An 11205-nucleotide genomic window follows, 5' to 3' on the forward strand; every position below is an offset into this window, starting at 1 on the left:
CCATTCTGGCGGGCTTTGGCAGGCTTGGCGGGCTTCGTCGCCATAGGCTCGTGCAGCCCTGCTGCCTAGCCATTGGTTCGTTTTTTAATACACTGCACAAACCAATGGCCGTGCAGTTTCACTGCGTGAATTAAAAAAGGCTTCAGTTCAGGAGAAAAAAGTATTTTTCCCATATGCGTCTAGCAAGATGCAGTACGAGTGTAGTATCGAAAGGGAACCAGAATGCACTAGTGTTTTATCAGTCTTCTGGGAATCTATTTTTTTTAACTAGTTGGCCACAATGAGCATTTCCAATGAAGAATTTGTCGTTTGATTTCCCAAAGTTTAAACTTATGCGTCAAAACACATTCAATAGCTTTGTTTGAGGAGGTCAGTAACACTGAAACAAGATATCCTCAAGTGCAACTGTGTGTTTTGATTTCTTTGCCAAATGATGGCATAATTAATGGTCAGTAATCTCAAAATAAAACAGTGACCACTTTATTGCATGTCAGAGTATTAATGGTATCATCTAAATGGTGGTTGTTTGTTTTGCATGTAGATCATATGGGTCCTTCCTGTTTATGTGGCTTGGAAAAAGAAAATTAAAATGTAGACCAGACGTTTTATACACAGCCTGATTCTGAAAGACTATTCTTACCCTGGACCATTTCACCTCACCATTGATTTTCAAATTGGTTTTGCAGAGTAAAACTTTTGAGGAAGCATTCTGACACTTACCTGTACCTCCACGGACTGCATGGCGAGGTCACAGGGTGGTTTAAGTGCTTTGGGACGAGTGGCCAGCCAGTATGTAGTGATGGCAGCGAAAGCGCCCATGCCCATGAGGGTGTTGGTGGGTAAACTGCGCACATACTGCCTCAAGTCGTCCAGCTCAGGTATCCGCAGGTGCCGGATCAGATCCTGGGCCTGCATGGCTCTGCCAATTCAGCTTGCTCAAGTCTGAAAGAAGAAAACACAGGAGGAATTTAGTGGGACAAAGCTGAAAATCAAGTTTGAAATTCATCCATTGAAGTGAATGCTACATATGTATATGTATAATGAATATTTGGCATTATTTCTGTGTTAACAACACATATTAACTGACTGACAAAGAAAAACACATTTTGTACACAAATGAATAAAGCAGGAGATTGTAGTTGAAGAGTAATTTAAAATGTATTTCTTGATACAGTAGACTTCGAATGCACAATTATATTCCTGCTATATTTATTATAAGAAAATATTATTCTAATTTATTGTTTATATTTATTATTAAAAATATTTTTTTATTTTTGTTATTCTATGAGCTTAATAGTGGAAAAGTGTTCCCTATTCTAAAGTGTTACCAAAAATTCATATAAGTGCAGAATTAATATTTTATTACAATCTTATGATTAACAACATTTCGTATTATTTCGACATCTTAAATCGGTTGTAATAAATCCGTCGAATCAATGAATGGAAGCAAATCGTTTTTTTAGTATTTTCAGTGTACTCTGCAGTCTGCACTGTAAAAACAATTTTTAAAAGTTTTAAATAAAACATTACTAGAGTACATTTTACAAGGAAATACAATTTCAAATTTTCAGATTTTGGTTAATTCAATAAGTTACTTGTAATTGTTTGTAAAATTTACTAGCAATTTCTGAGTGAAAATGTACCACTGTACCACTGTATCCTTTCACTGTACCATAAAGGACGACAGTAACATACAGAACAATTTCATTTTTAAGTTTCTGTTTTACTCACTCTATATAGCATAGGCTACCAAAAACTGAATACATTTCACAAAACACAAATAAGCCAATAAAATGTCAATATCTGTTGAAGGCAGATCGCCAATTTCAGTATTTCTCAAGGTGAAAACATTCTCTAGTTTCCATTCTACTAAAGTCCCTATGCCTGACCTTGAAATAATCTAAAGAGTCTAAAGTTCACACACATTTACATAGCTATCTGTCACACTTTGCCTATGGCGAGGAGCGCGGAGCGAGGAACGAGGAGACCAGGAGTACACGAAAACAATAGTCTTTTAATCCAAACATCCAAGGAAATACACGGGGCAGACAGGAGCACAGGAAACGCCAGGGTTGACGTATAATCTCTGACAAACATGAACTGAATGGACTATGGCTTATAAACACAGGATAATTGGGGAAACACAGGTGCATGGAATAACTAATTAACGGAGACACGGAACACATGTGGAGGGAAAACACAACACAATGAGTCCATAATCCTGACACTATCTAAATGAGAACATTCCATAAAGATTATTTGCTTTATTTATTCATCGATTTTTCCAATTAAGGACACCAAATTTCACCCTGATTTACCTCACTTTTGGGGGCAACATTACACCTAAAGTATCACAGGCAAAAACACACCAGCTTGGCATAACAAAACTTTTATGATAAAATCAAAGCATGATTCAAAGCAAAGATGGAAAAAAATACTTGCCTGCAACTCTAGTTGTTGGATTTCTTCTGTGTGTGTGTGGGGGGTAATATAATAAATATATGGTAATATTATGTTTTTTTTAAGGGACGCTTTCAGCCTGTGCCTGTTGTAGTAGTTAAACTGACCTGAAGGAACTACTGGCTATGAATAGCAGAATGACCCTCACAGACAGCAATACCACCACGTGGGTCTCTCTCTTTTTCTCTCACTCTAAACTGTCACTGAATTTTCCATCTCGATTTCTTCCTTTCTAGTTCTCATTCGTCTCCCACTTCTCATTTCATTCTGAATGTTTTTTACCCACTGGCTTCAGTATTTAAACCCTGTAGTCTGTTTTAGCAGATGCAATCGTGTGTGTGTGTGTGTGTGTGTGTGTGTATGAAGTTGGTCTTTTGAAATGCATCAAAACACATGGCGATGCTGGCATCCCACACATCAATACAAAGGGCACGGTTGCTTTTCTTATCTCAGAAACATAAGCACACAAATCCAATCCAAAGATGTTAGCGCTGGCATTGCTGTGTTTGTGTGCGAAATTCCTGATGAACAGCACAGTAGCTGATAGTCGTATAGCAGATCTGCTCTGTAATACGAGAACAAGAGATGTGTGGCAGCTCAAACACTCCGCTACTCAAACACAATACAGTAATTCACAAACATAAAGAGAGAAAAAAGGAAGACATTCCACATGTGGCTGAAAGTAAGCTCCCTCATCTCACTGAATTTGTCAAGAACATGTGCAGGTTACATTTGACACTAAAAATCAAAAGAAGTTACAAATATATTTGTCTGGCCTAATTGTTAACTAAAACTATTAAAACATTTTCATTAACTGAAATGAAGCTAAAATAAAATAGAAATAGTAGATTAAACTAAGTTCAAGTTGAAGTCACTAAAACTTCTAAAACTCAAATAAAAATAAATTAAATAAATACAAATATTAAAAAAAAAAATACTAAAATTACTAAAACAAACTAAAATTTAAATTTAAAAATTCAAAATATTAATAAATAATAGCATATGAATAATACTAAAATGACACTGGTCATCATAACACTTAAGCTCATTTGTCCCCAAATTCTCATTAGCATGAAACATTTTCATTCACTTTTGTAATGTAGAAAAAAAAAAAATAATCTTATTTCATTTCCAAAGGACCAGCAGATACACAGTATATCAGCATCATATTGGTTATCGGTTGATATTAGTGATTTTTTTCTATAATTTACTGGTGTGGGTTGAACGGTTTCTTTAAAATATTTAACACTGCATGCTGAATTCACTTTTAAAAGCATTTTTCAATGTCACTGAAGGTTTAAACATCTGTGTGTGGCTGCACATTGTTAGTATAAACATGAATTGAGTTATTCCTGAAAGATGTACTGTGTGCTTATGTCCACATAAGACTGTTTCTAAGAGGGTTAAATTGACAGTGTGTGTGTGTGTGTGTGTGTGTGTAAATGTTAGTGCCAGCAGCTGTGTGTATCTGGCTCACACATGGGAAATGTCATGCTGATCACATGGCAGGACTGGCAGTGCTTGTCCTCGAAGTGAAAACTAACCTCTCTCCATACTTGGGCTGCAGACAGTATAAACCAATGACAGAGCTACACTCACAATCAGCCCACTGAGAGAAAGACAGTGAGAGTGAGACAGACAGACAGACCGAAAGAGAGACAGACAGAAAGTCCCACGGCAGAAGCCAGAGGAACTTTTTATAACTCACACAACTTAAACTTGTAACCCGGAACCCGGAAGTGTGTATTTGGCACAGAAATACGTCCAAACCGTTTTTTGAAACTTTGGCCATGTTTAGCATGAGAATCCAACTCTTTAACAGTGTAAATAACTCAACATGCATGAAACAGCATTGGACCCCCCTTTTAATGAGGATTCATTTAAGTATCAACTTGACCTCGGACGTTCCAGCTAAAGATTTTGTAGAATAATTACAATTAGATACAAATCAAGAAACACATTTTCAAAAACATCTGAGTAACAGGAGATTCTACCAAAGAGTTCTGCATTTAGTCTTAATGCTGAATGAGAGAAACAACTGAGATATTAAAAAGATATTGCAGGCTGAGAAAGCTCTGTAAAGCATTATGTCACATAAATGGAAACCAATGGAAAAAGAGAGAGAGAAAGAAGCTAGAACAAACAGCTGCCAAAGATATTGCAGGCTGAGAAAGCTCTGTAAAGCATTATGTCACATAAATGGAACCCAATGGAAAAAGAGAGAGAGAAAGAAGCTAGAACAAACAGCTGCTCTGACAAATGGCACTCAGGACACCAAACTCATGATAGACACACACACACACACACACACACACACACACATTTGTAGTTCTGTAAAAGCTTGAACACGTCAAGCTGAATAACTCGCAGGTTAACAGAGTCAAAGTCAACTGTGCTCTTAATACTGCAAATTCACTTAGTCAAATATTTTCATATTTATTAGATTTATATATATATATATATATATTTTTTTCCCCCATTAAAATTTCCAAGACGGTTTCAGAAATTTCAATACACCCAGTGGTACTGGTATTGTCAGCTTGGTGACCTCATAATCAAAACTTTAATAACATTTATTCACATTATGGAATTAACACCAAGCTTACTTAACCAATAAAACATGTGCAAATGCCCTAAAAAGTCAAGATGGAACAGACACAAAAACAGGAAAGCAATGTCAAAAAGGAGATTTGTGGCTTTAGTCCAGGTAGTCCAAGGTAATTTAGTGTAACTCTTAAAGGTTTAAAGAAATGACCTAAGAAATATTATCTACCTGCAAAATTGAACTAAATATTGATGAAAATGATGTACAATAGCATTCTCTCTGGAATGAGCCAATATATGTGAGCCTGGAGCACAAAACCAGTCTTAAGTCGCTGGGGTATAGTTGTAGCAATAGCCAAAAAAACATTGTATGGGTCAAAATTATCGATTTTTCTTTTATGCCAAAAATCATTAGGATATTAAATATTAATGTTCCATGAAGATATTTTGTAAATTTCCTACCGTAAATATATCAAAACTTCAGTTTTGTTTAGTAATATGCATTGCTAAGAACTTCATTTGGACAAATTTAAAGGCGATTTTCTCAGTATTTAGATTTTTTTGCTGTATGTATATATATATATATATATATATATATATATATCATTTTATCAGACTGTGACATATAAAAGCTATTTGCAGTTTTATAAAAAGATCATCCCATTTCCATATTAATTGGAAACGCATCAACAATGCAATGACATGCATGTCTGTCAAATCTTTAATTGGTTCTTTTTTCTGCATTACAGCACCTCTGCTTTTTTACATTTCTGAGAAGTCAAACTGGACATTTGGCCCTTAGTATCCCACTGTAATATGTAGTGTAATTCCAGGAATTGTATCTCATAACATCCTCTTTCCTACTACTTGTTTCACTTCTGTTTCAGTTTTTTATAACCATTTCTTACTATGTGTCAGTAAGTTGTTGTTATTTTAGCATGTGTGTTTGGCTCAGTGTTATTTTTTTAGGATTACTGATAAACTAATGTACTTTGTATTAGTTATCTATTTTAGTTTTAGTTACAGTTGTAATAATGTTGTAATTTTATTAGTTTTTTTATTATATATAGATGTATTTATATATATGTACATGTATATGTATGTGTGTGTGGCTGTACATACACATATGTAGTTGTTTTTTTGGTGTTTGGCTTAGTGTTATGTTAGAATCAGTATTATACTTAATTTATTTTGTTTTCATTTAAATGTTTAGTTTTGAAATGTTGTTGTATGCATTTGTCATTTTTATTGAATTTATTTTATTTTCTTAAATGTGTGTATATATATATATAGTATTTATAGAGTTTTAGCTTTTAGTTTTAATTACTTTTTCTTATTTGTAAGTCGCTTTGGATAAAAGCGTCTGCTAAATGACTAAAAGTAAAGTAAAAGTAAATAACACTGACATCTGCATAACCCTCATAACTGCAGAACTCCATCAGCTGCCCATTCAGATTATTTTTTTGGACTAAGGATTGTAGTTAAAAAAATAAAAAAATAAAATCTTGTCAAAAATATTCCCTGTTCTCCAGTCTGTCAGGGCATAGCAGCTGTTGAACTATTCCTGGGCTCCCTGAAGGAAAGAGCGCTAAAGCACACTGATCTAGATAGATGTTTTTGTCAGTCTATGTATTGATAATCAGAGAAGAGCAATGTAATCCAAGAGGCTGGATTGTATGAGAGACATGCAGTTCCATGGCTGTAATAATCATAGCACTGATAATCTTAAAAGCAACAGCCAAAATGTAATTAAGGAGCACTATCATTTTATTTGTCCATTAGTTTTACAAAATATGTATATATTAATAGCTTTCATGGATAAATTAAACAATAAATATATGACATAATGTCTGAGCCATTGACCCAGTTCAGTCGAGAACAGAGACTGGTTTGTTTGGGTGTTATAGAAGGAAAATATTAAAGAGAGACAAAGGCAAATGACTGACAGCGACCTAGCCACAAGATCATCAACATGTACATTAATAGACAAGAAGCACAAGGACAAGGAGAAGAACAATGTCACATTCTGTAAGAGAGAAAATTACCACATTAATGAACTAGTACTATTACTCTTTAAAGGAATAGTTTAGTCATGACAAAAAAAAAAGAAAATTAATTTTGATGAAAATGTATCCACCCTCAGGCCATCCAAGATGTAGATGAGTTTGTTTCTTCAGCAGGACAGATTTGGAGAAATTTAGCATTACATCACTTGCTCACAAATGGATCCTCTACAGTGAATGGGTGCACTTTCACTTCTGGCCAGAGCATTAGTCCATAATTCATAATATCACTTCCTCCAGTGAAAAAGTCAATCCTTTGTTGTCCTCTCACATACATGACATAATTGTTCATAACTGTTTTGGACTGTAAACGGTGCTTGATCTGTAAATATTTCTCTCCTAATTCAGATGAGACAACTTTTTCAATTAGAAAAAGTAATATTATGGATATAGGTACGGTATGAACTTAAAAATGTCTTAATGATGGATTTTGTTACAAACATGCAGCTTTTCGCAGCTTTTAATTGGTGGACTGGAGTCGTTTGTTCATTATTGTTTTGTTTTTATCAGCTGTTTGGACTCTCATTCTGATGGCACCCAGTCCTATTCCTTAAAGTTGCTATGCATTCAACAGCATTTACAACCCATTTACTACCAACTTACATCAAGCTTATTTCACCAATCACCAAACAGTCTTAAAGGGGTCATATGATGCTGCTAAAAAGAACATTATTTGGTGTATTTGGTGTAATGAAATGTGTTTATGCGGTTTAAGGTTAAAAAAACACATTATTTTCCACATACTGTACATTATTGTTTCTCATCTATGCCCCGCCTTTCTGAAACGCGTCGATATTTACAAAGCTCTTCAGTCTGAAAAAGCGAGGTGTGCTGTGATTGGCCAGCTATCCAGTGCGTTGTGATTGGCCGAATACCTCAAGCGTGTGATGGAAATGTTACGCCCCTACCATACTGTGATGATGCCCTGTCCGGCCGGAGCGATGATTCAAAAACATGAAAACCCATTATAAACGAGGCATTCGTTGCATCCAGTGGGGACATAATTATGGATTATAATGACTTATACTGTCTTTTTACGCGTTGCGTTGCATCGTGCCGCGTAAACATAAAACCATGTCTGCATTTGTGATCGGAGAAATGACAAACAACAAGCCCTACTCTACACTGCCCAAAAAACTCGCTTTAAATATATAAAATATAAAAACTCTTTAAATATAAAAAATGTACTTACAGTCTTTGAGTCAGAACAGCCGGCATTGTAGTCTACTCTCACAGGATCAGGAAACGGTCCTCCATAAAATGTGCTGCACACATCTGAATATTTGGGTTGAACTGTTCTGGAACACAACTTAACCACTGATTTCTAGTCGTGTCCACTTTCACAACGAAACACACAGCGTCACACACGGCGGCCTAGAGACTCTGCTTCGTCCACGGTGAAAGCCGATCCGGCGATCCACAGCACTAAGTTGATGTATTTCCTCAGCGACCAGCACAGATCAGCTCCAGGTATGACGAAGCGGATATCGTCCTCTTTTGTAAGACCAAACAAAGTAGTTTCGCTTTTACAACGAATTACACAGTGCCTTCACGACGTGGCGGTGGCAACAACAATAATACTACAGCGAGAATAAAAGTTACGCCTTCTTTCTTTACGTGAACATTTGGGCGGCGTTATGCAAATCTTCCCACATAGGGATGTAGATATGTTGGGGCGTGTTAGAACGAGCCGTTTTAGGTAGGCGTGGCTGACTCTTAACTTTCACAGAGTGAGTGTGTTCACAACTATACACCGTATTTGTGTTTTTCTATTCTCATTCTGCACGTTTTCAGACTTCTCATATGAATCTCATGATTTCACGGAAGTTAGTCTTTCAGAAGCTAGAAATAAAGGCAGTCCAGAAATGGGCTTGGTCATGTTTGAACTCTTTCTAGCTGAACCACACCTAAAGCTTTCTATAACTAGTTTAAATGTGGAGCAGCACATAATACAAACCATTTTCTATAGAAGCACAGAGGGCAGTTTTGGCTTTTGTGAGAAGAAAGACTTACAATAGAAATGGAAGATCTGAAATTCGAGACTGGCGCTTTTATCTGTAAACCTGTTAAATATATTAAATAACAGATGAGAACACATTTTGATTGGTAACCACAGCAACAGGCGTTATTCTGGAGTGGGGCAACTATCCTCAGTGGATTGCTTCCCTTTTACTTTAAGGCTGATGATAGACGGGGCAATTTTTTGAGCAATTTTGCTGGGCAACTTTTTTTGAGCAATGTTGCTTGGGCACTTTCCCATCGAGAATGGCTAACAAATTTCAATTTCAAAAACAGAAGGAAATGAAAACAGCATAGCCTCAGACTGCTAGACCGCCAAAATTCCAAACATTCCTGAGCGTGTCTGCTGCTCATATACCACAACTCTACAGTTTAAAACCACAACATATTCACACACTATCACTTTCTGCTTCACACACACACATAAATAATGCACTTAACTGATTTGATGAGAATGATAGTCATCTCATAGTCATAGAGCAGACAAGCTGTGAGAACCGTTTCTTAGCCTACCAAAAAAAATATATTGAAAAAATATAAAAATATATCTTTCTAATGTTTAATGCAAAACTTTGCCCATTTGACACTAATTCTTACATTGTCTCTTCTGCTTTTTAAAATAGAGGAAAATTGTGAATGGGTTTTAAGTACATTTTAATAAATTACATAAATATAATTCCCCTGATGTGATTATGATCCAAAAATAAGTCCATCTTTCAGCCACTGCATCAACAAAATGAGGCCAAATTAACTGTGTTAAGAGGTCTTCTCGTCTGCAAACCTGTTGCATAACCATGTTCTATTTGGATGTTCTCTTTGAACCTTTAATAGACCAAGTTTTCTTTTATTTTTTCTTGTTGCATCAAATAAATTGCATGTCAGGCATTGCAGGTTAAATTGTTAGTTCATGATGCCGCCTATAATTTGTGATGATGGCCAGACAGTGATGTGTGATATGGAAAAGCAAATGGGAGGTTACACGACAAGAAGTGATGCGACAACATGCCGTGGACAAGAGCTGCACTGTTTCCATGTCCGATTCCGTTCTGTATTAGCTAATTAAGTAACAATAGAGCGCGCGAAACATCGACAGGCGTCTCCAAACACGCTCCATCTCCGCCCCTCTCTTTGTCTTCACACGATCCTCCGCTGAACTTCAGCCATCTCTGATAGAAGAGTGCCAAGGAAATGCATGTTGGGTTAACACTTATACCTAGCTATATATTGTGGGGGAAATGTTTTAACATTCTCTATTTTTTTCTGCTAAATAAACAAGATGTGGAAGCGCTCTTTCCTGCGCTCACTCATGCTTTGCGCTGTCCAATTCGTGATTGATTTCTTCTTTTGAGTAGAATCTTTTCAATGAATCGGTTGAACCCGTTTACAAAATCAATCAATCTGCGCGATTCGATCACGATTTGGACGGAATTGGTCCAAGCGGTTCGTAAGCTAATATCAATTCATTTACTACATAAAAAATCGATTCGACCTATGACTGAGCTGATGGTATAATCATTTGGAGTGAACCGAGGATTTTGACTGATGGGGAAGTTACTTTTAATAGCTTTAATATTAGAAATTACACAGATACAGCGCACTGGAACTGTACGAGACACATACAGACCAGATCAGCATTTAACACTATTACCGGTATTACATATTATTTACAGTAGGCGTAGTATTTATTATGCAACAATTGCATGTCAGGAGTAATTTTGCATTGAAACTGGTTGAAACCATTACAGTCTATGGTTGAAACGAACTGTTCAAAAGAACCGATTGAACCAAATGAATCTGACTTAATTCTTCCCACCACTACTACTCTGCTTCAAAAAGAACTCGCTGCATAAAAACACCCCCAAACGTGGCATCATCGCTGCATTTATGTTAAACTGAGCATGCATATGAGGCTGGGCAGATGTAGCGACGCACAATTTGCATTTGAACGCTTTTCTCCGTGATATATTTATGTAATGTGCACGGTTTGGATGTTTTCAAGCGTTATTCATTTCCATCTACTGAAATAATAACATGAATCCAGCCAAGAGTAAGGTAGAATTGCACAAACCTGAATGGTGTTGCTGTAGCGTCCACACAGCTGTTATTTGGAGGCGTGTGT

General features: G+C 36.2%; 1 protein-coding gene across 1 annotated transcript in view; it reads right to left on the bottom strand.

Moving 5' to 3' along the window:
• Nucleotides 1-11202, bottom strand: part of LOC107754166 (long-chain-fatty-acid--CoA ligase 1-like) — a 26278-nt gene extending 15076 nt beyond the window's left edge. The window contains exons 1-2 of the mRNA XM_016570530.1: nucleotides 11155-11202; nucleotides 721-942 (exon numbers count right to left, since the gene is read on the bottom strand). Coding sequence (XP_016426016.1) covers nucleotides 721-915 — 195 coding nt within the window. The 5' untranslated portion in view covers nucleotides 916-942; nucleotides 11155-11202. The remainder of the gene's footprint in view (nucleotides 1-720; nucleotides 943-11154) is intronic.
• Between the last annotated feature and the right edge of the window lie 3 nt (nucleotides 11203-11205).

The sequence above is a fragment of the Sinocyclocheilus rhinocerous genome, unplaced genomic scaffold (genome assembly GCF_001515625.1).
Source record: "Sinocyclocheilus rhinocerous isolate Xijiao unplaced genomic scaffold, SAMN03320098_v1.1 scaffold681, whole genome shotgun sequence".
Classification (NCBI taxonomy): domain Eukaryota; kingdom Metazoa; phylum Chordata; class Actinopteri; order Cypriniformes; family Cyprinidae; genus Sinocyclocheilus; species Sinocyclocheilus rhinocerous.